Genomic DNA, 27,773 nt, shown 5'->3' on the forward strand with positions numbered 1-27,773 from the left:
CCACTCACAGATATTTGCGGGCTATTTTGATGATACAGTGATCCTCCTGCATGTCTCCCACTCCATTTCCCAGTTTTAGCAATTTTTTAAAAAGGCTCAGAAAACCCAACTTTTCTGAAAAACCACGGTATTTATCAATATTTCCTGCTAAGTGCAAGAGAAGTGTGCTATAAAATGCCCACTAGAGGGCTCTGTCCCATAAACCACATTGAGGCTGTACAAGCCACATGGTCAGTGCTCTCTTCCTCATGTAATTGCAGCTCATTGCAGAAGCAGAAGAGATGCGAGAAGCAGAGCCATGCTAAGGGAACTGCCTATTCGCTACCGGGCCAGGTTTAAGGTTCTTGTACTTGTGTACAAAACCCTAAACAACTTGGGACCAGGATACCTGAAAGAGCGCTTTCTCCCCTACCAACCTGCCCAGTCACTGAGGTAATCCGAGGGCACATAGACCCATCCTCCAATTGGAGTCCACCAGGGGAAGAGCCTTCAGCGTGGTAGCCCCCCTCCTATGGAATTCCCTGCCTCTGGAGGTCAGGCAGGCACCAACTTTGTATTCCTTTCAGCACCTCCTGAAAATGTCATTATTCCAGGAAGCCTTTCCTTAATGACTAGCCACAGTTTACTATACATTTTGCTTCTTTTAAAATCGATTTTAAAGTGTTTTATTCTGTTTTTATTTTATTTTATCTCGTACACCGCTCTGAAATTTTCAATGGGGAGCGGTATATAAATGTTGTAAATAGTAAATAAATAAATAGAGTTCCCTTTCACAAACATCAATGGTGTTTTCCACCTTCCCTCCCCCGCTGTCTGTTCTGTTCTTTCACCCTGCACTGGCCCTACTGGACCAAGGACTCACACAGAAGCAGGGCATAGAACACATGCATGCAGGTAGCTTGCGGTGTAGAGAATTGCTACTACATTGGCAACAGAAACCAAAAGACAAAAAGTAGGTAAAGTCATCTTTTTTATTATTGACCAGAATCCAAATCCCATCTCTCTCTACAAAAGCACAAATGAAAAGTAATATATTCAGTATATTAGGGCACTGCCTTATATAAGGACCACCCAGGTCAGAACTGTCTACTCAGATTTGCAAAGCCCCCTCCCTTCTCCTCCAGGGTCTCTGGCGGAGGGGTCTTTCATGTCATTTGTTTCCTGATCCTTTCAACTGGCTATTCATCATCAGATTTGCCACTGTAAATCAGGTCTGTATTTGTTACATTTCCATCCTGCTTTTCTTCCAAGGAGTCCAAGGCAGTGTACATAGTCTTCCTCTTCTCCATTTCATCCTCACAACAACCCTGGACATAGGTTAGGATGAGAGTCAGTGGGGCAGTGTGTACGATTGCAGTGAGGGAAATAAGCCATGGGGGTGGTTCGTTTTCCCCGCCACGCTTGCCGGTCAGATTTTCACTAAGCACCCTTGCTGGCACACCTTGCTGTGTCTTCCATGGATGATTTGAGGGTTGAGTTTATGAGTTATTTGAGGGTTGCTGTCCCCTCAAACTAGCCATGCCGTCCGAGTTCAGACAACACAGCAAGCTGCACCAGTGAGGGTAATAAAGGAGGGTTAACAAGCCACTGTAGCTTGTTAACCACACTGCGATCATGGGAACTGAGTCCACAATTAAGGTTAATGCATTCCGTTAACCATTTTGTGGTTAAGCAGCATGGTTTAGCATGTTATCTGAATGGGGCCAATGACTGGCTCAGAGTCGCCCAGTGAGATTCATGCTAGAGTGAAGAATAGAACCCAAATTTCCCAAGTTCCAGTCCAGCATTCTAACCTCTACATACAATGATTCACAGGCAAGACTGCTTTCTTTCCCCCCTAAATCTAAGCTTATATCCCTGTTAAATGAACTGACAATGCAAACATTTCAGTAGTTCAGTCGGATATTGTTTTAATAACAAGATATTTGAACTTTTTTAAAAAAATGCACAGTCAATTGCTTAAAATGCAGCTTTTTTGCTATTTTTGTTGGAGGGTGGTTTTTTTTTTAATGTTTAGATCTTCAGCAATAAGAATGGAAAATACCACAGAAGGTGAATGTTGTTTCTTTGGGCCAGTAGTGGCTTGTTTACTTTGTTTACTACTTCTTAAAGAATATTTTTAAAGCACCTGGCTATAGATAAGACCATGTTCCAGCATTGAATATATCACAATATATTTACAAGTATATCCTTAGGCCAGTGTTACAAGTTAAAAGAAACCACTCTTCTGACTGGCTTAAAGCTGTCAAGTTCAGGTTTCAGCTTTGAAATGGTTAAGGGTTACACAGCTAAATATATATGCACACAGCTAAAGGAGGTGTCACAAATGGGAGTTCATTAGAATATTTATTTACACAGTTAAATGCATCTTTGTGCCAAAAAACAAAACAAAACTTGAATCAATCCTTGAAAGGGAAATAGTCTCTATATTGCTGCTGCCACCACCCATTCTCAAAAAAGTGCATTACACAATTAGCAGATAAGGGCTCTCATCTGCAAAGAGGTAACCTGGTGCCTTCCAGATGTTTTGGACTACAACTCCCACAACTCCCAGCCAGCAAAGTCAGTGGTCAGGGATTATGGGAGTTGTAGTCCAAAACAAATGGAGGGTACCATGTTGCTTCCACTCTTGAAATGTCAAGCCAGTAGTCTGTTTCAAAAGTAACACAACAACTTCTTCAAAGTGCTTATCAACTAGGAAGGAGGCATGGGGATGATTGCAAGCAAAGATGCCGCAGATATTTTTTTCTCTAAGGAGGGCTTATTTTTGGATTTGGAATCTGGCTAGGAGAATAGGGTCTAAATGTTTTTCACATCAGCCTGCCACACTTTATTGGTTGTAAACCTCAGCAGGTTTGATACAGATAAACGTTAGCATTAGTTGTAATTCTGTTGAATTTGGTCAGGTATGGAAAGGATCTGCAGCTTCATTAAAACAACAAGACAGAGCGAATACTGAAAGAAAGAAAGAAAGAAAGAAAGAAAGAAAGAAAGAAAGAAAGAAAGAAAGAAAGAGATTGATTAATATGTTTCCAACAATATCCCTAACAACATCCAATATGCATCAACAGAGATCAGAGCCTCTATTTATAGGCTTCTAGCTCTAACTAGATACGCTGCAAGATGGTAAAGTGCCAGCTGGGACATTTTAGATGGGTTTGGGCAAAGTCCAGTCCTCACATTTCCAAAGCATGTTAAGGAAAAATGAATGTTTTCACCTTAGGAACATCAGAAGAGCTATGTTGGATCAGACCAAAGGCCTATCCGCTCCAACATCCTACTCCATACTGGCTAGCCAGATATGAGTAGCACACGCAGGACAGGACTCCAACAGCAGCCTCATGCCCATGTTCCCCAGCAACTGGCATACAGACGCATACTGTCTCTGATATGGGAGGTGGCATATAGCCATTGTGACTAGTAGCCACTGATAGCCTTTTCCTCCATGAATTTTTCTAATTCTGTTTTAAATCCATCCAAATTGGGGCCCATCACAATGTCTTGTGATAGCGAATGCCATAGTTTGATGATGTACTATATGAAGAAATAATTCCTTTTTTCCTGTCTTGTATCTCCCACCATTCAGCTTCGTGGGATAACCCCAGGTTCTAGTATTAGAAGAGAGTGAGGAAAAATTCTTCCTGTTCACTTTCTCCACACTATGCATAATTTTGTACATCTTCTGCCATGTCTCGCCTCCTCCTTCTCGAATTTCTCTAACCCCTTTTTAAAGCCATTTAGTTTGGTGTACATCATTACATCGTGGACTCTCTTCTTTCCCATGAGAGAAATGGCAGATACTTTTGATTTGAAAATTGGCCTTGAGGTGAAAGTATTGGATTTAGATCAAGGAGACCCAGGTTCAAATCCCTCTTCTGACATGTAGCTCAGAGGGTATCCTTGGGACCATGTGATGGGAGAGAAAGTTGATTGAGGTGCATTTCTTAAAACATTATGTAAACTGAAACACAGTTACACTTTAATATCTGCACTTTTCTGATTTTTGCGATGGAGTTCTCCAGTTAAAACTGTGTATATTAGGCGAAAGTGCACACAAATGTGCATATGAGTAAAATAACATACAAAATGCATTATACTAAGCGGAGTTGCTTGCAAAAATGTGTATATGAGGAAAAAGTGTCACAAAAATACATATATTAGGAGAAAGGCACTAGAGAGGGCATATGAACATTCATGCAGATTTTTAAAAAATTGCAAACTGATGCAGAAGCAAAACAAAATAAACTTAACGAAACGAAAAAGTGAGAGAAACTGAGCAAAACGAAAACTGAAAGGTTCACCCATTACTAGGCTATCCATATCTCCCAGCCTAACCTACCACACAGGGTTGTTGTGAGGATAAAAATATACAACCCTGAGTTCTTTTGAGGAAGGGCAGGATAGAATATAAGAACATAAGAAGAGCCATGCTGGATCAGACCAAGGGTCCATCTAGTCCAGCACTCTGTTCACACAGCGGCTAACCAGCTGTCGACCAGGGAAGCACAAGCAGAACATGAGTGCAACAGCACCCTCCCATCCATGTTCCCCAGCAACTGGTGCATAAAGGCTTACTGCCTCTGATACTGGAGGTAGCACATAGCCATCATGACTAGTGATATCCAACCCCTTTTTAAAGCCATCCAAATTGGTGGCCATCACAACATCTTGTGATAGCGAATTCCATAGTTTAACTATGTGCTGTGTGAAGAAATACTCCATTTTATCTGTCCTAAATCTCACACCAATCAGGTTCATGAGATGACCTTGGGTTCTAGTATTATGGGAGGGGGGGGGAAATAGCTCCCTTTCCACATTCTCCACACCATACGTGTCTTCCTATCCACATTCTCCATACCATGCGTAAAAAACCCCATGTAAACCTTACCTTTTACCAGAGTAGAGAAGCTCAAAGCCTTCCCCAATTTTCTCAAATGGTAATACGTGAGATATTAATGCGTCCGTATTAAATTTATTTTTCATGTAATCAGAAACCAGTTTAGGGAGTGCATCTTTTAACTTCCAACCTGGGGAGAAAACAAACAAACAAACAAACAATATTGGGTCAGCTGGCATGTACTACTTAATTTATTTTTAAAGAGTGAAAATGTGGGGGGTATTTGACCTTCACAAAACTTATTAGAAGATGGAGATAACACTAATTTTGATCAGTTACAAAACAAACATAGCACAGTCAAAGCCAATATAGCAGAAAGGCAGGACACAAAAAAGACTTTTAAACAAATACATTAAAAATGATATTCATTAAAAATTTCCCATCCTATCTATTAATCCTTTATTTGGTTCCCTGCACACAGATTTAAGTTTTACATGTTGCATTGTGATGTCACCATGAAAATGGGTCCAGAAAGGTTTATCCCATGGTATATCTACATATATCTTGTACAGATATTGCAACACAAACTGGGGATTTGGATTCTCCGAACCCTCTGCTGCTGTTATCATGTTGCACACCAATAAGGCTGGGGTCTAAGTGAAGTTTCTGCCCTTTGTTGGTTATTGTGATGTCACTTCACAAAGGATGTCTAGCTAAAAACAATGCTTGTGATGTCAGGGAATTAGTACCAGGGACATGGGCATCCCCATGTGAATCCAGACAAAGGATGGATATTTGCTGCCTAGGAGCTTTTCAACATGGGGCTTTTAACTCAGCGTTTTACCAAGGCTTCTGCTTCCGGATTCTTTGTGGGATTAAAATTGGTTTCTTTACATGTGTTTTTTCTGGGGGGTTTCTTTCTTTGACTTTCTTTATGTTCCATTACACAACCGTCAGATGGCAATGTGGAATAGTGAAATTGCAGAAATACACGATGGTTTCATACTGCCATTTAGGATATAACAGCATGTTCAGAGGAGGGCAGCCAGGATGATCAGGTGTCTGGAAACAAAGCCTTATGAAGAGAGACTGAAAGAACTGGGCATGTTTAGCCTAGAGAAGAGAAGATTGAGGGGAGACCTGATAGCACTCTTCAAATACTTAAAAGGTTGTCACACAGAGGAGGGCCAGGATCTCTTTTCGATCCTCCCAGAGTGGAGGACACGGAATAACGGGCTCAAGTTACAGGAAGCCAGATTCCAGCTGGACATCAGGAAAAACTTCCTGACTGTTAAAGCAGTACGACAATGGAATCAGTTACCTATGGAGGTTGTGGGCTCTCCCACACTAGAGGCATTCAAGAGGCAGCTGGACAACCATCTGTCAGGGATGCTTTAGGGTGGATTCCTGCATTGAGCAGGGGGTTGAACTCGATGGCCTTGTAGGCCCCTTCCAACTCTGCTATTCTATGATTCTATGACTTTCCTCATTAGAAAAAACAAAACACGATACTGGTTGCAAAGAACAGGAAAGGCCCTGGAGGATGACGATGTCATGTAAAGCACCTGCAAACTACTGTAAGTGAAGAATTACAAATACACAATAAATGCCTCATGTAGAAATGCTCTAGTACTATCAGTGGAGCAGGAAGCTTGTTTGGAGGCTGGAGTTGAGCGGGCAGAAGACACTGTTCTACTGAGTAGGGAAAGGAAGAAAGCCAGGCATCTCTATTTATACCAAGCCTGGTCAATTTGAGGCTGCACATCCTATTTCAGTGAATTCAGCACCCACACAGATGTGCAGTTGTGGTCATATGATGCATTTTAACCAATTCACACCTCCAATCAAACAACCAATCAGCTTCTTCCCTGTGAGGAGAAGAGTAGGGTCGAAGGAGAGTTGTGATCCTGCAGGAGGCGCCCCAACCAACACGCAGATTCCATGCCCCAAGTGGCAGGATGCGAGAGCTGCAACCTGTTTGAAACACACAGGAGGACAAGCTAAGAAACGGAAACAATCAAGGAGCAGAATGCTGGACCAGCAGGGCTCGCCTTACGTTCTTAGGAGCCAACCACTCAAGTCTCCCACTTTTACATCCTACTCAAGAGCTCATTGCTGATAAAAGGAAAGAACATGGAGGACAGCCACATGCCCTAGGACTAATTAGCCTTAATTGGCTAATTAGCCTTAGAGGATAGCTTCTAGCCTTCACAGTCGCTACAGGTATGAAGAGGTGTTTGTTTTAATTTGTGGATTGCATAGCAAATCTGTGTCACCTTACATTTCAGTAGGAGGGCTTGGAATCCTGACAACACCAGTCCCTTACCAGCAGTGGCACTGAGGACCAGCGTAGGGCGTAGGCCTCATTGTGTGGTTTAGCTCCTCCTCTTTGTCAGAAGAGGGTACCTCCTTCTCCCCACCCTCCCATCCAGAGCATTGCTCATGTCCACCCAAGTGAATGGCAGCTACAAAGAGCAACAGCCGATTCACCTCACTCACTCACCTGCCCTCTCCTTCTGGGCAGAACAGTCGTGGGGCAGTTAGTGGATAGGTTACAGGGATGGGGTGAGAAGCAGGAGAATGGAGGGAGTCAGTAAGGCCAGGTTACCGAGGACCCCACAAAACCTGGCCCTGGCCCTTATTTCACACATACTTGCATGAAGAGGCCAAAGTAACAACCTGAGCATGTTTGTGCTGGATACACATGTAAAACATGTATATTTTTCAGGGGATGGAGAAAGAATGCAAAAATCACCATCAGTGCCAGATCCAGGTCTTTGAGGGCCTGGCCAAGACCCCCTCAGTGGATCCCCTCCCTCCGTGAACCTACCTTCTCACAGCCATTGACACCTCCTCCTTTTTCTCATCATTGCTACCACTTGGTTGCTTGACAGGTGGAGAGCCAGTGAGCAAGGAGGAAGTGGCATCTATTGCCCCTCTTTCTTAGCATCCTTGTTGTCTGGGTCAGAGTGAGAGGCAGGTGAATGAGAAGGTTGCAATGGTGAAGAGGAGAAGCAACTCCAAGGGGCTCTTGACAGTGGTCCTCTGCTAGGATGTGGGCCCACTGGCAAGTGCCCAATCATGTCTACCCTTGGCGCCATCCTTGATCACCATTGCAGACATGACCTAGAGGTACGGACAAGGCACCTGTGCGTCTTTGTTTTAAAGATTCTGCACAACATCTGCCTTCAGCTACAAAATGGAAAACTGAGCCTAAAAGAGTATCGTCAAGAAGAAAGATCACATACCTCGGTATCAGTGCGTCCAATCACTTCAAATGCAAAGTCCACGCCAAGACCAGTCATCTCCACAAGCACCTCATTAATGGGCTTCTTGAAATCTTGAGGAGCGATGCACTCAGTGGCTCCTACCTCTTTGGCCTTAGCAAACTTATCTTTGTTGATGTCAATTCCAATAATTCTGGACGCTCCAGCTGCTTTGCAGCCCATGACAACTGACAGACCGACACCTCCCAAGCCAAAGATGGCACACGTCGAACCAGGTTCAACCTGCAAATCCATATAAACAAGGACCATGTGTTGGGGATTTGCCATGGCTTAAGTGATGCACCAGGAGCAGAGAGGAAGAGGACAGGTGCGGAGATTGAACAGAGTAGTATTCAGTGGAGATCATAATAGGTTCAAGAAAGGCACAACAGAAGGAACAAGGCAGGAGAAACCAAAAGAATACAACAAGAATACAACTAAGATAGGATAAGGCATAGTTTATGGTTGATAGTTTGGGATCAACTGGAAGATCTCTGAATGATTTATAGTAGATTGGCAACATTATTTGATTCATTTCAATATTTGTAAACTGCTTTTCTGGACCATGAGCGTTTTATTGCACAGTCATTCCTCCCCACTTACAGATCGTTGTGGTCCTTTTGACGACAACATCTGCCTCCCATGCTTCTCCCATGGGGCAAACGAGCAGAGGTTCCCCTCTCCTGTTTTACAACAACTGTGGAATGGATGGGTTGAGTGAGAACAGGGATCTTCAAAGCATGCATCATGCTTGCATCTCAAGGAATTTCAGAAAGAGTGTTTCCGGAAAGCATCCCATTTTTAGCAAGGAGGAACCAAACTCTTATTTCATCTACTTGGGAAGTCCAAGTAGGTGAAATGAGAGCCAGCATGGTGTAGTGGCTAGAGTGTTGGACTGGGAGGTGGGAGATCTGGGTTCCAGTCCCCACTCGGCCATGGAAACTCACTGGGTGACTTTGGGCCAGTCACAGACTCTCAGCCAACCTACAGGGTGCTCACAGGGTTGTTGTGAGGATAAAATGGAGAGGAGGAGGAGGATTATGTATGCTGCATTGGGTTCCTTGGAGGAAAAAAGGTGGTATATAAATGTAATGAATAAGTAAATACACACGCGAATCAATTCTCACTTTGGCACAATTGATAGCAGCACCATAGCCAGTAGAAAACCCACAGCCAAAGAGGCAGACTTTATCCAGAGGGGCATCATTGTCGATTTTTACAATGGCAGCTTCAGGTATAACCGTGTATTCGGAGAAGGTGCTTGTCCATAGGAAGTGGTGAATCTGTTTCCCTTTGCAGGTGAACCTGCTGGTCTTGTCTGGCATCAGGTTTTGAAGAGGTTTGAAGAGGCTGTTTGAGGAGATTCAGACCGGGTGGCATCATAAATTGGACTAAAAATGCTAATTGTCAATATTATGGGGAATATATACAATTGGATAACAAGGGATGCCAAACTTACTGGGACTTGAGGCAACAGTTAGCTTTAGGACTCAAACAGCAGCCGCATTCTCCACACTGGGGAATGCAAAGAGGAATTACTTTGTCACCTTGTGGGGGAAAACAACAAGACAGAGAAATATATTTCTTAAGTTAAAATGTTTGCAAACCAAGCTGCTAAGGTTAAGTTCAAAGAGTAGAAATATTGTTTTAAACAGAACCATCTTTCCTTAAAATTAGTTAATGTCAAAAACATGAAATTAGCCTTCTGATGAATTTTGATTGAGGTGAAGGAAATGGCGCTCCACTTTCATGGCAAAAGTGGGGCGGCATTTTCGGCGAAGTCCCCTGGGGACAGGATAAATTCTCAAAATGTTCAATACCTGGAGGGGGCTTATGTGTACAAGAGGTGGTGAAAGTGTGAGTTCGTTCTCTAACAAATTGTTCCACCCCTGCTTGTGGTGACCAAGGCCCTTTCTATACCGTGGATTTTTCCCTGGGTCATCCCTGAGCATCCAAATGACGGACAGGGGATCCCAGGAGCAGGCAGTGATGACCCCTCCATTTTCCCAGGATAACTTCTTCCGCAGTTATCCCAATTTTACCCGTGGTCCCAGGACGATCCTGAGGACAGCGGGTGGTGTGGGCGATCGTCCTGACTTCTTCCCACCTCCCCACAAGTAGCGAGGATCAGCAGATGGAAGGAGCTGGGCCGGGGGCAGTCCAGGGACATCAAGGGTGATGGGGGGGAATGGGGTTGGGCCTTCCTCTCCCTTACATTTCGCTGGAGCACAATTGCGCTCTGGCTCCTGCATCTTAAAAAAAAATGGTGGGCGCAACATTCCTCTTCCCTTCTGGGACATTGTGCTTCCGTTTGGATGCCCAGGGAGGATCACAGAAGCAGGTAAGTCTGTGATCCTCTCCGCTTCCTCTCTCTACACCCTTAGGTGTAGAAAGGGTCCAAGTTGCAAATCAGTGTCCCAGTGGGTTGCCATGTTCCCCAACTATGGAATAACTACGGAAGTCCACTACATATGGATGTAGCATAAGTCAGATGCATTGTGGGGGAAGAAAAAAGATGGCAGCTTCTGTCAGCCAGAAAAGTGGCAGCTGGAGAAAGGATAAAACACTCTCTTTCTCAGTGACATGTCTCCACTCTTATTTATATTCCCTGGACTAACAGAACTGAGAATAAAAGGGAAGAGGGAGGTGGAAAGTTAGTTACTAAGGGTATAATGAGTGCTTTATATAAGATATTGTTGGGAATGGAAAAGTAACATGAATATTATAAAATGACATGGGATCAAGATATGGAAAGACAGTTGAGTAGTCAAGAGTGGGAAAAGATATGGAAACAACATTTATTAAAGACTATGTTGGTAAGAATAAAGGAAAACTATTATGAATTGATATGGAGGTGGTATCTAACACCAGTAAGACTACATCAAATGGATAAAAAGTATTCTGCATATTGTTGGAGAGGATGTCAGGAAAAAGGTACATATTTCCAGATGTGGTGGACTTGTAAAGCTATTCAGAGGTTTTGGCAAATAGTTTTTAAAGAGATAAATGATATAATGGGATGGAAGTTAAAGATAGGGCCAAGGACAGCACTGTTATCAATATATGAAGGGGTTAAATGTACACAAAATAGTAAAGAATTAATAAACAATTTATTAACTGCAGCTAGATTAATAATTGCCAGGAATTGGAAGGAACAAAGGGATTATCAAATAGAAGAATGGTATAAAGAAGTCTGGGATATAGCTATTAATGACAGACTCACAAGTAGTATTAAAGTTAAGAGAGGAGTGCTGAAGCGAAATGACTTTGATGAGATTTGGAGACCATTTCTTAAATTTGTGTTAGGAAAAGAGAAAGGGAGTAAACCGTCGCAGGATACACTACAATTTTGGAAAGGAGAATAAGGGTCTCGGGGGTGGGGTGCACGAGATGATATTATATTATTTTAATAAGTTCTTTTTTAATTTCATTATTGTGGTATATTGAGTTGATGTAGTTTAAGAAGTATAACGTATAGTTAAGGATTGAAGATGAATATGTTTTTTATGTATGTATATGATTTATTATTTGTAGCTATACAAAATCAATAAAAACATTATTAAAAAAAGTCTGAGTGAATAAAAAGATCTTCATTTGGCACTGGAAGGGCAAAAAGGAATGCATGAGCCAACCCTCTCTTTGCTTATAACACCCCTCCAATCCTTAGGGAGTCAGGGCACTGTTTAATGCTGGGGTCTCCAATGTGGTGCCCATGTGCAACAATATGCCCGTCGACACCTTTCTTGATGCCCCGCCAGGCTGCCTGCCTGTCCTGATTCTTATTTTATAAGAAGTTTTTTTAATTAAACAAAATAACGGGGGAAGGCATGCTGCAAAGTGAAGGGCTGCCCCCCCCCCGCCCAGCAACGTATTTATTGGGGTACAAAAGACTGCCTTTGTGGTTTGGAAGCTCAGACTTCACTGTGCCTTGTACTTATCTTTTTGGTCCAATTAGTTTTCTTTTAGTCTCACCAGTTTGCCTTCTGAGAAATGAGAACTTTGTGACAGACTATGCCCACCATGGCAGCCATTTTGTAAGAGTGCCCATGACACTATCTCAAAATTCCAAATGTGCCCACTGCTGGCCCTTGTTAGGGGACCCCGTTAATGCACTAGAGCCTTTCACATCAGCCTTTATCAACTTGGTGCCCTCCAGATGTCTTGAACTACAACTCCCAGCATTCCTGACCAATAGTCATGCTGGCTGGGGCTGATGGGAGTTGTAGTCAAACTCATGAGGAGGGCACCAGGTTGAGGAAGCCTCCTTTACAGAATGACTGAACAATCCTAGCACTGACCAATGCAAAGGCGTTTGTGAGTTCCTCCTATGCCTCATCCTTACCAGGTTTTACGCAAGTGACTTCAGGTCCAACGCTTTCAACAATCCCAGCTCCTTCATGGCCGACAATAACCGGGTAGTCTATGTTAGGAAAAGTACCTTTCAATACATGATCATCCGTCCGACAGATCCCGGTGGCCACTATCTGTGTGGGAAATGCAATGTTTCATTTCAATATTTGCACTGTGCTTAGACCCACTGCTTACCTTTTCATAAGAAGAACTGTGCTAGATCAGACCAAAGCATTCTTCTTTATGTAATTATATCCTACCTTTTTTCCATTGTGGAACTCAAGATGGCTCCATGTGGTTCCAGTGTGGTCTCCCCTCCAAGCACTGACCAGGTGGCTGTCTCATGTACCTTCAGGCCAAGTCTTGGGACCATTTTGGCTCTCGGCATATTGCGGCACCAAGTTTTCTGATTTATTTATTTTTTTAAAAAAAAAACACCCTCACTGCACTGGATCGGGGCCCCATCCTCCTAAAAAAACACCACGCTGCCCCGGAACATGCCTCTTGACTCCTGAGATGACGTGCTGGCTTTTAGAAACAGGGGGATGATCCAGGAAGTGATAAATCCTGGAATCCTCCCCCCTCCTGAAAGGCCTCATGGTGTAGATGAGGCTGTAGTTACTGGCAGTAAGAGTACAGTTGGCCCTGCCCACTTTGCCTTTGGCTCCGCCCACCACTGCCCCCACCCCGAAAGCTTCTCCAAAATGGAATTTGTTCCCTGAGCTGAAGAGGTTCTTCACTCCTGAGTTAGGCTCAGCCTGCACATATAATAAAGGCACATTGAATAAGTAAAACTGGTGGATGATCTTTGTGCAAAAGCTGACAGAGAGAACACTTCCCTTATTGGGCTGCCCTTAAAATCTTTGAGTATATCTTGCTCCTTATTGCCATTAAAGGTTCAGCTGCAACCTCACAAGAAAACAGTTCTGAAACGAGGCACAAATCTGTTACACACATTATTCTGGATGCGGAATTTTGGATTCCTTAATGCAGGGCGTTACTAGACGAGGCTCTAGCGCGCGTTACCTTCCGCAGTCACGTCGAGGCTTCCAGATGACGTTCACAAGGATCCGCCGTTATCCTGCGGTGAAGCCTCTTTCTCACGACTTTAAAAAAGTGAGTTTTAGGGCGCCTTTTCCTGCCGTCCCGCGGTAATTTGGAGTACGTGTGGGAGGATGTGAGGTCACTGCGGTCCGCACTGGGCAGGAAAAGGCGTGCTAAGGGGGAGTGGTCAGCGGCTTCGGTCAAGCCGCCTCCGCCATTTGCGCGCAGTCCGCCAGCTGGGGCAGCGCGGCGGAGCGGCTTTTTTTTTTTATTCCCCCAGTGACAGTTTGCGCAGGAACGGAGGAACGGAAAAGTGGCTAGTGTGCTGCTGGGGTGTGTGGGGGATGGGTGGGGGATGTGCGCCTGTTCTAGTGGTTTTTTTTTTATTTCCCCAGTGACAGTTTGCGCAGGACCGGAGGACCGGAAAAGTGGCTGGTGACTCCTTGCGGTGGGCAGCTACCGTGGCCGCATAATGGCGGTGCTGTACGCTGCCTGTTAGTGTGGGTACCAGGCTGGCAGAGGGCAAAGCTGTTTGTGGGCTGCTGCCATGGCTACGGCCAGATGTGGGTTGGCTCCTTGGGATGGGGCACAGGGCACAGAGGCGGTCATCGCCACCGACACCTCAGAGGCATGATGGGAGATGTAGGCACAGAGTGGCCATGCAGACGATTGACCTCGGGTCATATGACACCCGCCACGACCCCCATCAGGAAGTGAGCGCATCAATGTTGACCCTCAACAGCACCAGCAGCACTTCAGCTGGCACTGGCACTGCCGCCGCTGCCGCCGCCAGGGCCGGCGGCGGCATCGCTGACGGCTGCGCAAGTTTGCGGTCTTTCGGACGTGCGCAAACCGTGCAGCGAGCGAAAAAAAAAGCCGCGGCAATCAGGCCGGTGTGGCTGCGCAACCGTGCTCGCGGCGGCAGCAGCACAACCGGCGCAAACTTCCGCCACAAATCGAAGGCAGGTGTGGATCATGAGGCGTCACGGCTGAACGGGAAAAGCCGCTTTCACCGCTCCTCAACGACGGAACACCCGGTAGGTCTAGCAAGGCCCGCAGAATCTGGTGGGTTTGTATGTCCATTTTTTGCAAAGAGTACCGCCAGTCCTACCTATTGCCACCTTTTCAACGGACACTGACGAAGAAGGAAGAAGCCCTTGGTGTCTCATACTATTAGTAACCCCAATTCTGAAAGTGCAGGATCTTTTGTAGAAAACCTAGGGCAGAAAACCTGTTAGGGGACCCTTACCAGGATCTTTTGTAGCCATGCAGAAGGGGGAGGTATCAGCAGGCTTCAGAAAACCTTAAGGTTTGCAAGTACAAAATATATTTAGGGCAGAAAACATGTTAGGGGACCCTTACCACCACCATCAAACAGCCCAGTGGGGACTGTGTATGCCCAGTGGCTATTAAATGCTGATTGTTGGAAGGGGGATGGAATGGAGTAGCCCAGGAAAGGGCAACACAACAGCAATCCAGCCATAAACAGGAGCTCTCCATACTGCAACATTTTGTTGCAGGTATCACTAATCAGTTTTTCAAAAACACTCACTGCTCCCCAATTAGACACAAAGTTGCTCACCCACTGCAACTGCCTCCCCCAACCCTGCACTACAAATCCAGCATCCCCTAGCCAGGGGGATGCTGGATGTTATAGTCCAACACTTCTAGAGGCTGCCAGGTTGGAGAAGGCTGCACTACAATAATAATTGACTCAAAGTGCAGAGCGGGGGAGTTCCCCTTCCGAGTACCATCTTTTACCTTCACTCGAATTTCGTGATTTCTTGGTGGCGCCACCTCCACCTCTTCAACAGAAACGCCTTTGCCAGCTTCCCAGATGATTGCAGCCTTGCATTTAATCACCTGTAAACAAATAGACCAAAGAGGAATTCAGAGGTGTCCTTCCAATGGTTGAAATGAGTTTTCCTGAAACCCGTGGTGATGCACACGCTGAACCAAACATGAACAAACACTTCTAACGACGACTCATGCACAGATTTGGTTCTCCAAATCCCTGCCAATCCCACACATGTTTACTCTTGAAGATTAATTGTGCTCAATGGCATTTACTTCCAGTGACGTTGGATTGCAGCATTATATTTGCAGCAATCACTGTAGAGCAGGGGGGAGAACCTAAGGTAAGAACCAAGGGTCCATCTAGTCCAGCACTCTCTCTGTTCGCACAGTGGCCAACCAGCTGTTCTCCAGGAGCCCACAAGTAGGACACAAGTGCAACAGAAATTTTATTTCTTACCCACCTCTCCATTCTGATCGAGGCGGGGAACAACAATGAACTATAAAATACATAAAACTGAATTAAAACATAATATACATTGTTAAAAACATCCCAAAAGCATTCTAAAAACATCTTAAAATCCCACTGGATAGGCATGCTGGAAGAGATCAGTCTTTATAGCTTTCTTGAATGCTAGTAGACGGTTAAGTTGATGAGTCTCCTCCAGCAGGCCATTCCACAGTCTGGGAGCAGCAGGAGAGAAGGTCCTCTGGGTAACAGTTGCTAACAGTCTTCCCTTGGCCCCACAACCTCTCCCTCGACTGCTGATCATTTGGGGGTTTCCCAGCTTTCACATGTTTTTCTACCATTCCAGGAGCTTTAAACTAAAATCTGTTGGGTGGGTGGGTGTCTGTTTTTTTGCCCCCCCCACCTGTTTTTCGTTGCGTCGCCCTGATGCCCCTCTTCTGCATCATGTAGTTGGGAGTAGGCCTCTCTGCTTTGTTCCCTCTGATGCTGGCCTAAGAGTGTTGGTTTTCATCTAGTGTTTATTTTTCATCTATACTTTCGAAACCCGGGGCCTGAGATCTCCACCCCTGCAGGAAATGAATGATCAACATCATGGCTATGTAATTGTTTTCAAACAGTCAATGCTAAGTAAGCCTTGTATAGTTTTAAGCAAGCTTAAACAGAACAGGAAATTTCTCCCAAGCCCTTAAAAGCAGGGCAACTGAGTTGGATACACTGGTGACAATATATACTGTAGTAATAATGATACTAACAATAGTAATAACATATTTTAAAATAATAATAATAATAATTTTTCAGTCTAGTTAAAACAAATTGTAGTTTTAAGTAAGAACTTCAGCTCTCCACTAGCACGGGTCTGTTGGTAGAATCAAGAATGTAGCCTCCTCAGATTTTCTGAAGCTTTAGTTATCTGTGAGGATAAAAATGGCTGGAGATCTGATGTAGTAAGGCATCGTTTTAGTTCTGGAACTCCACTGATCTCATTTGCCAAGCTTGAGAACGGTATTATTTGAGTATGACCCTCATTCCAGTTCAGCTTTTCCTTTCTCCTTGGTCTGATGGAGTGCTGCACGGTGGTGCAGGCAACCCATGATGACTCTGTTCTACATCCATGGAATACATTTTGTATACTTTTTAATGTTTACCATTTTTAACTGTTGTAAACCGCCCAGAGAACTTCGGCTATGGGGCGGTATATAAATGTAATAAATAAATAAATAACCTCTCCAGGGAGGTCCAAAAATTCCCAAAGCAGAACATAAGAACATAATAAGAGCCATACTGGTTCAGACTAAGGGTCCATCTAGTCCAGCACTCTGTTCACACAGCAGAATTGTTATCATTATACATACTTTAATTCTCTAAATGGTGTGTAAGCTTTAAAGATAAAGACACCAAAATTGGCACAGTAACAGATATTAGGGAGAGCTTTAAGCATACCAAATTTGAATTGAATTGGGTCATCCATTGATTTTTTACATCTCCCCCCTTAAACTCACTTCATGGTATGCAAAGGATCGCTGTCGCCCAGTAACAAAAACAACAACCGTGAAAGCTTAGCGCTACGGGGATAATCCGAGGGAAGCAGGTACGTGGGATGAAGCTCAGACTCTTGGTCCAGCTAACTCAGTATTGTCAAGGCTGGTGGCTCCGATGTCAGGGGGCAGTGAATCTGCTCCAGGTTTCAGACAGAACCAGTCTGGACTCTACAGGAGCTATACAAGGTGCATAAACCTTTCAACGTGTGTTCTGTAATAGAATTACTTTGCAATCAGCCGGCCTCAGTTTCCCCACATACAGGCCAAGCGCAGACTCCCAACGTGGGAGTGATTGAGTAACAATTCAGTCCCATGGGAAAATATAGCCTATATTTTACGTAACCAGGGATTGTGCCCTATGTTGGTCCTATGCACAGTAACCCATTGAAAAGAATGGGACTTAGTCATAACTTACGTTAAGACTCATTCATTTCTATGGGTCTGCTCTAAGTAGGACTAATATTGGATACAACCCAAAGAATGTGCTGGGCCAGACAAGACCTACCGACACATGCCACTGGACTTCTGCCATTTCTGTTGCACTAGCGGGACCCGCCACTAGTGGAACAAGATGCTAGCACTTCTTAAACCAACCACAGAAATGAGCTGAAATTCTCATTTCTGGAACAAGAAAGGGCAATGGAGCTTTCTTCTGCAAGCATTGCTGACCTACCCCATTTCAGTAATACGCTTTTGGTCTCATTTCCGTTTGCTTCAGGATCCACTGCGTTCCAGTTGTAGTAGCAGGGGGTTTCAACAGCGCATGAGCAGCGTTGGATACTGCCCAATATATCAGTATATTGGGGTATTGCTCTTTGCTACCCCAATCACTTCTGTGCTACCTACTTTCTGAAAGGCTTTGTTTTTCCCCAGGGCAGGGCTGAAAGTCTTGCTTCCCTAGTAGCGGTGTTGTCCTTCAGGTCAGAGAGGCTGATTTCTAACTTGGGGGCTGTCTATATGCCCTGTATATCCTGTGGTAGCTGTGCAGTGGCGTTGCATCGTTTATGTGACGCAGCCGTCAACTCGCAGCCACCCTGGGCTTTTTCGACAAAACTGCACACAAAGGCAGGGTGTTGTGGCAATTGTAAGCAATTGGATGCAAAAAGGAGGCAGAGATGGAGACAACTAGGTCAGGGGGTGGGCTTGACGAACACAATGGCTGCTGGCGCTGCGGCTTTTTCGGGTAGAAAGCTCACGCTCCCTCCTGCAATGAAGATTTCACATTTGCACCCCGCAGCTGTGGGGTTTTGGGGGAACACGCGTCAAAGGCATTGTCGTCAAGACACGGCCTTGATCATTTGTACTCGCAGTTGTTTCGTTAATGTTTGGATTCATATTTGCACCAATTTGTGCTACTCGTGTCTTTTGCCATAAAAGCTCAGAAGAGTCAGAGCAGGAACACCTTCCTCGCTCTGCACTGTTGCAAACACAGCAGCGCACTGCTGGCATCTTGCCTTTCCCTTTATCATCTGCTGGCCAGGTTGTTTGTTTGTTCTTCCCCAAATGTCAAGCCAAGGGGAAAGAGGCTCTGACCTGATTTCCTCCATTTCCATGCCCTTCTGTGGGCTGTTTGAGTATCCACACTTCAGAACTCAGGGTAGCGGTTTCCTTCCTCTCAACCTCTGCCCCCTTTTTTGTGTCAATTACAATTGCATACAATTGCCACAACACCCTGCCTTTGTGTGGATAAGCTAATCAAAACTAAACATCTAGATTCTGCTGTTGTTGAAGTCTATTGGGAGAAAGGAAGTACGGAATGAGGTTGACGCAATATGGTAACTCTCCCAGCAAGATGATAACCCGAACTCAGCTTGGGCTCTGCCAAGGACAGAAGAAGAAAGGAGCAGGAAAGGGTAATGCCCTGAGAACAGCAGAAACCTCAGGAATGTATGTATTCAATTCAGTTTCTAAAATGCCCCACCCGAAGAGCTTGGGACTAGTAGCGGCAAGTTAGAAGCAAGACTCGTATAGGGTTGCCTTCTAATGAGTCAAGCCGTCAGTCCTTCTAGCCCATACTGTCTACTCTGACAGGTGGTGGGTGGCTTTTTGTAGTCTCAAGCAAGGGTCTCCCCATATTACCTGCTCCTTGATCTTTTTAACTGGAGATGCCAAGGATTAAACCCTGGGCCTTCTGTATGCACCACATATGCTCTGCAACCAGTGGAGGCTGGTGGCTCCGATTTCAGTAGAGCTGTGAATCCAATCTGGGTTTCACTCTGAACAAGCCAGAAGTCTAATGGAGCTACTGTTTTACTGTTTTACTGTTTTACTCTGTACAGCACCATGTACATTGATGGTGCTATATAAATAAATAATAATAATAATAATAATAATAATACTCCTCAAGGTGCTGAATCCTAACTCCAAACTAGGTCCTGCACCTTGGATAGGTCCTTTAGAGGTTTGGCTGGTTATGAGTGAAACCTGGAATAAATTCACAGACTCATCAAAATCGGAGCCACCAATGCACCATCAGCATTGAGCAGGGGGTTAGACTCGATGGCCTTGTAGGCCCCTTCCAACTCTGCTATTCTATGATTCTATGACTGCAGCAGTAGCCACCCTTTCCCATTCCTTTGCAGATTAAAATGCTTCCTTCAGACATTCCTCTTTGTGCCCCTTTACAAAGGCAACAAAAATAAATATACATGGAAGACACTCAGAGGTATGGGTTATACCGGAGGTGGGTGACTTGTGGCCCTTCAGGTGTTTTAGCCTACAACTCCCATAAACCTTCACCATCAGCTATGCTGGCTATGCCTGATGGGAGCTGTAGGCCAAAATATTTGGAGGGCTACAAGTTACCTTGGTTTATATCTATGGCAGGTGCCCTCTGCCACTGGGCGTAGGACCTTTACATCACAACCCTACCCATGTTCCACTGGGTTTAGTGGAGCTTACTCCTTAGGATGTGTTTAGGATTGCAGACTTAACAGGGACTAGGTTTTCCACCCAGAAATGAATGCATGAGTAGGGCTCCTCGTACAGTCCAGCCAATGCAAAAAGAAGGAAAGAAAAAAGCATGGGCAGAGCCTGTGATTAGGGCCTATATAAAAAGGTGGCTTTTAACATCTTTATCCTTAGTTTATACAATGGGTTTGGGGTTAGTCCGAATGAACTTTCAAGGATTATCCCAACTCTGTGACCTGGTTCGCATGTAATGAGAACCCACTGCGGATGAATTTCCCCCTGAGGCTTCTTGTTGTGGTGGCCATTTTGAATATTTCAGGGGTATTGTGTGGGAGTGGTGCTGTAGTGTCTTGTGACATGCAAACCCAATGAGAGTGGGTTGTTGGGGTAGCTGACAAGCCACTCAGGACCCATGGGCTGTTTTTAGAGTTGTGGGTGGCTTGAGAAGCACCCCAACAACCCAACCTCACTGGGTTAACATGTAAGGAGGAGCTATGGCACATCCCTGCCATGCCCTGATTATTCAAAATGGCCACCACAACAAGAGCCCTACAGGGAAATTCGTCCATGGTGGCTTTTATTATGTGCGGACTGGACCTGTGTGTCTGTGGTTGTGAAAAGAGACTACCACAATGAGTTAACCACTTGGATGAATTTAGCCTGGCAGATTCCATACTGTTGTAGAGATCAGCTGAGTGATAGATGTCCTCAGCGATAGCCATAGCTAGATTATTCAAGAAGGGGGTGTAACTTCCTCCTCCCCCCACCACCTAAGAAATGTGCAAATTGATTCTGGATAAAGAACAATAGAAGCAACCTAAATCTGGGTGTATTGCAGGAATTCAGCCTGGCCAGGAACTGGATCTGAAACTTGCTCTCTGCAGAGAAATATGACCTGAGTATAGCTTCCACCCTACATATCTGATGGGGAACAGGAGTCTGTTAGGGTGTTAATGCTGTAGACTCTAATATTTTGCTCAGTCTGTCCATATGTGTAAAAAAAAATTATATCAAAGAAACACCATACGTCTCCAATGACCTCCTTCTAAAGAAACTCAACCCTAAGTAAGTCCCGAAACTCATGAAACTTCTCACCTCTCAGAAGTGGGGTGTACATGTGTGACAATATTAAAGATGCACTAAAAAGGGGGGAATAGTATATTACAGAAAACTGCCCTTTCGAGGCAGCCCACAATACATAGAAAGATGTGCATGGCTCATGATAAATACATGGGTGTTTGTTTGTTTTTTGGCATGTTCATTTACGATCCATGGTTAACTGAACATTTTGCTCTGAATCACAGATTTCATGAGCTGTTTTTCTCCGACAGTGACTTTTGCTGAATCAGTTTGCTGTGGCCTCTGGTTATGTCTTCTGTGAAGCACATTTTATATGGTAAAGTGATACTAATACAGGCCCACGACAAGTTCTCACTTGCATTTGACAGAAGTTGCAAGGCCTTTTAACAAAAGTGTTTCAAGTTTACCACTGTCATTTATTCTCCACAAAATGAAGAGAGCAACTTGGAGACTTTGTGTCAAATATGCTTAAAGATGGGGATTCTTCAGAAGACTGAGCCAACATATGGCGGCCAGGTGTGCAATTTTACAGAGCACAGTGCTCTATTTTGGAGAACTGGCAGATGACAGTCCTTTATTTGGAGCTGTCTTCTATTGAACAGGCTGTTCGGGCTGACTCTGGCTTAAAGTCAAAGAACCGTAAGAAAGGAGAGCAGCACGGGCCTTGAAATTGCCCATCGACAGTTAGCATCTAGACAGCAGATTGATCAAACAAACACTTAGGTCACCTGGTCAGTCTTCTCCACCGATGTATCGTATTTCTATTTCAACTATAGTTATTATTTCTAAATTTGCACCTATATGTAGAAACGTGCATGTGCAACTGTTATGCAAATTGGTGTCCAACCCCCTGCTCAATGCAGGAATCCACCTTAAAGCATACCTGCACCTTGAAGGCCTCTAAGGTGGGAGAGCCCACAACCTCCCTAGGTAATTGGTTCCACTGTCATAATGCTGTTGGCTCATATTCATCTTGTGACCTACAACAATTCCAAGTTCCTTCTCACTTGTAGTATTGCTGAGCCAAGTATCCCCCATCTTGTAACTGCACATTTGGTTTCTTTTTCCTAGGTGTAAAACTTGGCATTTATCCCTATTAAATTTCATTCTGTTGTTTTCAGCCCAGCACCCGAGCCTATCAAGATCACTTTGAAGTTTGTTTCTGTCTTCCAGGGTATTAAAATCACTTCACTGGTTGCCAATTAGTTTCCGGGTGAAGTATAAAGTGTTGATTATTACCTTTAAAGCCCTACATGGTTTAGGTCCAGGTTACCTTTGGGATCGCCTTCTCCTGTACAATCTGCCCTGCATACTCAGGACCTCTGGGAAGGGTTTACTCCACTCAGCCACAACTAGGCTACACAGAGGACCTTTTCTTCCTCCGCCCCCAGATTGTGGAATGGCCTGCTGGAGGAGATTCGTCGCCTTCACACTCTTTCGGAGTTTAAGACAGCCATAAAAACCAGTCTCTTCCGGCAGGCCTACCAAGATGAATTTTAAATCTGAGATTTTTAATATGTTGTGATTGTTATTTTAATATTGTATTGGTTTTATAGGCTCTTTTAACTAGTTTTATGTATTATATTGTATTTAATGTTGTTCCCCGCCTCTATCCAAAGGGAGAGGTGGGTAATAAAATTATTATTATTATTATTATTATTATTATTATTATTATTATTATTATTATTATCTATCCCACCCAATTTTGAGCAGACTTATTTCTGAACGTTTAGCATCAGGGCAGCAGAAGTAAACTCAATTTTATTTCTATAGTTGTGATGGCACGGTGATTTACGCAAATTAAAAATATGAAACTGCACACGCTCAGAGTATTTCCCTCTTTCTTTCTTTTTGAAAATCAGGGTTGGCAAAGAGTTTTGGTTTGCTGTCTTGTTTTTGCTCCAATGTATCAGGAAGGAATGTAGAAGTAGTTGTGAAGCCTGGAATGGAGGTGTCAAGGTGGGGAAAATGTTAATTGCATGCCTCACAACTGAAGGAATGTAGCTTGGCCATCTAAAGGGGAACCCTGTAAGACTATTAAGTCCAAACTCTAAAATTACCTAGCCTGCTTATGCTGAATCATACGATAATTTATTGGGTTATGATACCATAAGCAGTTTTCAAATCTATCACTATCTTTTTCTGCTCTCCGATTTGAATTTTCTTTTTAAACGGGGCTTCTTGGACAGACCGCTGACCCATGGCATAATAATAATCCTGTGCATCTGCACTGTGCTTTAAACCAAGGGTGGGCAACATACAGCTGACAGACCACATGTGGGCCCCTGTGGCTGCCACCGCCACACTACCAAATGTGCTCCCAACATTTGGCAGCTTTTTTAAAAAAAAGACAAAGAGGAAGACAGAAGAAGAGGAGCCACAATTCCACTCTTAAACTAGGCATGCAGGAAATTTGATCCCTGGAGCATTGGATGTTGCCCATTCTTGCTTTAGGCTTCATACACACAGTAATCTTTATAACAACCCTGTCAGTTAGGTCAACATCATTATACACATCTTTGCAGGTGGAGGATGAGAACACTCAGGGCCGGTGCCAGACTATTTTGTGCCCTAGGCAAGGTGAGCTACTCTCACCCCGCCCCCACCCCAAAAATGCCAACTTTGATGTTTAAGAACATATGTTTCCTGGGAAAAATAAGCACAAAACTTGAAACTGCTAAATTTATTTTAAAGTGAAAGAAATATGTCATGCCAATTATAGCAAACAAATTGGAAAGGAATGTCTATGGGTCTAAAATGCATTATTTAATAGGAATATCACCTCCAAATCATCTCCTCCCCAACTCACACACGCTCACGCTCACGCTCACACACACACACACCATCACTCACTCCAAACAAACACACGCATGAACACATGCATCCACTCAAAGACCTCCTGCACCCCATTCACCCATACATTCTCTCTCTCTCTCTCTTCCAGGCACGTTCTGGAAGTCCGAACATGGAGCCGTCCCACTCCCACCCCAACATCATTGGCTTCGCTTCAGCTGGGCAGGCGTGGGGTGCCATCTCGCCTGCCCAGGCCCAGCTGAATCCTTGAGCCGGGCTGGCTCACAGCCAACGTGCGTGAGTGCTGCGCTATGCCCGGCGCCCCTCTTAGCTTGGCGCTCTAGGCGGCTGCCTGAGTGGCCTCTATGGTAGCACCGGCCCTGAGAACACTGACTTGCATCAGGCAACTTAATTAGTCCTTGGCTCTGGTAAAATTTGAATCTGGGACTTCTTGGTGCACCGTTCTAACTCTTACACAGCTCTCTGCATTATCTGAAATCTAAGTACAGCCTTTATTCTCCTTCCTTCCCTCAAGAAAGCAGGTTCCCCTTCTGAAACCACAAGCAGAGGATAACTCTTTGCAGCTTGATCTTTTGCAGCACAGAGTAGAATCTACATAAGTGAAACTCACAGGACGTTTCCCTAGGCAATGGGTGGTTTTCAGCACTGAACCTTCTGTGATTGTGGAAGCAATCTAATGTCTGCACGCTGGGAAACTTTTGCCATGTGCTGTTCAGATAGATTTTGATCCATAACAACGCTCTTCCTTACCTTCCCTGCAGTCGCCATGTATGTCAGGATTCCTGCTTTAAGTCTGTCCAAACTCCTCTACAAGGGACTTTTCCTCTTGCCGATCACTTTGGCTCTGGCAACAACACAGAGATGCACAAGCAACTTTTTCCTTCTTCCTGTATAATGAACACAATGTTTAATCTACAATAGGTCAGCCAAGGAAGGGGAGGATCCACTTGTAGCTGCAATATAAAGTTTTTTAGTACTTCCCAAGTATTTCGCTCGAGTTAATCTCCCCCTGGAGCAGCCATCCAAAGTCAAGTACTATCAAGAGCTAAAAGCAGGATAAAAAGAAAGAAAAAAACACCCATTGCATTTACAGATTTTCTAATTAGAAATTTGTAAATACTAAGAATAATCTCTCAGAGCATAATCTCATAAGGTGCATTTACACCAATGCTAGAGGGCACAGAGACTTTCTGGGCATAAAGCAAGGTGTAGAGAGTCTTCATTAGGAGAGTGAAATTCTGCTACACGTCCCAAAAGAATAGCTGTTGGGCCCCACCTCATGTTTTACAAAGCAATCATGTTTGCCATAGCAAACACACTACATCAGAAGTTTCCTAGAGTAAACATGTCAAGGGCAGACCTTGACAGAGCTCCCTCTGATGGACTTACCTGGGGGCAATGCTGCATGGCTAGAGGCCTCCATTTTCAATATCCCACAATGCCCTGTAGTGATGATATGCTGGAAGCATTGTGGGAAATTTAAAATGACTGCCCCCAAGCCTGGACACTTGGTGTGGGGAGTCTATGGGAGAGACTGGTGGGCCCTGTTGGGGTGCTGAGGCAGCTGTGCAAAGGTGCTGGGTATTGATGCTAGGAGCAGTCTTATTCCTAAAAACTCCAGAAGACATACTGGGAATGCCCTGATTGACCGGGTCTCTCCATTACATGCCCACTGCCCATCCCAGCAAGATATTAAGATCGTATTGTCACTGGCAATCAGTGAACAAATGGCTCTGAACACAGGAATGGGAGCAACTGCAAATCCATACAGAATGACATCAGTGAGAGATGGCTCACGGCTGATACTTTAATTTAGTTGGTTTGCGCTTTGCTGGACAGCGGACAGATATGTCAAAAACAATATGGAGGAAAAGTATCTTGTGGACATTAAAATAAAATGTTCCATTTTAAACTAAGGGAAAAATCTTTCAAATAAAAACAGATGTTTGAAGAAACTCTTTTTCACCTGCTGGATACTTTTGAATTTTATATAACACATTTTTAGTTTAAATAACTAAAACCAAATTGCTAACTAGAATAGAATGGTGGTGTAGTAATTTGTACTAGACATCATGGTTGATTCATTGTATGGGTTTTAGTTGATTAATTAATCCATTATATTTGCATATAAATAAAACAGTAGTTCTGGATCAAAAAGCAGTGATGACACAAGCATATGTTGTAGCAGGTATGTTGGTATGTTCCTTTTCTAAGCTAAAACTTTCCTCCTGTACTAGTTGTGATTTTTTTTAATGTGCTGTCCAATTAAACAGTTGTACATTTTGGTCAGTCAAAATGTTTTTTTTAATGAATTAATATGATTAATCAATTACATGTTGATCTAATTAAAAGTACTTACTCTGAGCCAAAGAGTCCTGTGTACAAACATTCTTTCAACCACAAAGTCACTGAGTGCATTTGGCAAGTCCCAGATTTCAGCCTCAGTCTCCCTGTCATCAGTGGCCTACCGTGCAGGGATATTGTAAAGAGGACATGATAGACTTTAGACACTTGGGGGGGGGGGGACTTTCTAAGCTTAGCTAGCTGTCTTTTCTTTCTGAGTGATGCTTAGAGATATTGTAGCATGATCCAACCAGGTCCTGTCAAAATCCCTACCACTGCTTTTACTCCCTCCCTCAAATGTTCTTTCTTAAACAGCCATTTTGAGAAAATAATAATAATAACAATAACAATAATAATAATAATAATAATAATTTCTTACCCGCCTCTCTCTTTGAATCGAGGCAGGGAACAACATTAGTACAATACAATATAAATCAAATACATAAAATTAATTAAATATGCATATAAAACCAATACAACATCAAAATAAAAATCAACAGATCTTAAAAATTCTTGGTTTAACATTCATCTGGTAAGCCTTCCGGAAGAGATTAGTCTTTATGGCTGTCTTAAACTCAGAGAGAGTGTTAAGTTAACGAATCTCCTCCGGCAGGCCATTCCACAGTCTGGGGGCGACAGAAGAAAAGTCCTCTGGGTAACAGTTGTCAGCCTAGTTTTGGCTGACTGAAGTAAGTTCTCCCCAAAGGACCTGAGTGTGCAGGACGGATTGTATGGCTGAAGGTGATCCCGCAGGCAACTTGGACCCAAACCATGTAGGGCTTTAAAGGTAATGACCAACACTTTGTACTTTGCCTGGAAACTAATAATCTCTATCTAGTCCAGCATTTCTGTTTGCACAATGGCCCATGGGAGGCCCACAAGAACAGGAGCGCAACAGTATCTTCGCAATCGTATTCCTGGCATACAGAGGCATATTGGAGGTAATTTTTAGCCATCTTGATTAGTAGCCATTGATAGCCTTATCTTTCAGGCAAGGTTTACTTCTAGGAACACAACCCCAGCAGGAGAAAAACAGGTCATGTTCTGGTCTCCCTGCGCATTGCACTTTAAGCCTAGTGCAGTGATGCAATTCCGACACAGACATTTTTGGTTTTTTGAAGAAGAAACATTAAAGAGGAAAAAATGAATGCTACAAGAACAGTCTCACCTCAGCAAGTAGATGGAAACAAGTCTCAAAGGAAGAGCGAAGCTACATACTGCTAGGTGGTCAAAGAGGCAAAAAGTGGGAACTGGATTGGACATGTGCAGTGGACCATGGGGGAGGGGCTCCCCCAAAACACTCCTCAGCTTTAGAAGCTTCCCGAATC

At 44.0% G+C, this 27,773-nt stretch overlaps 1 protein-coding gene across 2 annotated transcripts; it reads right to left on the reverse strand.

The window, feature by feature from the left end:
- Window positions 1-953: 953 nt before the first annotated feature.
- Window positions 954-27,117, reverse strand: LOC134404774 (alcohol dehydrogenase 1-like). 2 transcript variants are annotated; one of them, XM_063135669.1, is made up of 10 exons: window positions 26,969-27,117; window positions 24,853-24,985; window positions 15,259-15,360; window positions 12,446-12,587; window positions 9,563-9,650; window positions 9,231-9,453; window positions 8,086-8,346; window positions 6,676-6,811; window positions 4,889-5,027; window positions 954-2,955 (listed from the first exon to the last, which is right to left on the reverse strand). In XM_063135669.1, exons 2-10 carry the CDS (start codon window positions 24,868-24,870, stop codon window positions 2,931-2,933), a joined length of 1,134 nt encoding a protein of 377 aa, XP_062991739.1. In that variant the 5' UTR covers window positions 24,871-24,985; window positions 26,969-27,117; the 3' UTR covers window positions 954-2,930. The 2 variants fall into 2 exon arrangements, with proteins under 2 accessions (XP_062991739.1, XP_062991740.1); XM_063135670.1 differs by lacking the exons at window positions 954-2,955; window positions 6,676-6,811 and having other exon boundaries at window positions 4,921-5,027; window positions 26,969-27,114.
- Window positions 27,118-27,773: the final 656 nt, after the last annotated feature.

This window comes from Elgaria multicarinata, chromosome 10 (genome assembly GCF_023053635.1).
Source record: "Elgaria multicarinata webbii isolate HBS135686 ecotype San Diego chromosome 10, rElgMul1.1.pri, whole genome shotgun sequence".
NCBI lineage: Eukaryota > Metazoa > Chordata > Lepidosauria > Squamata > Anguidae > Elgaria > Elgaria multicarinata.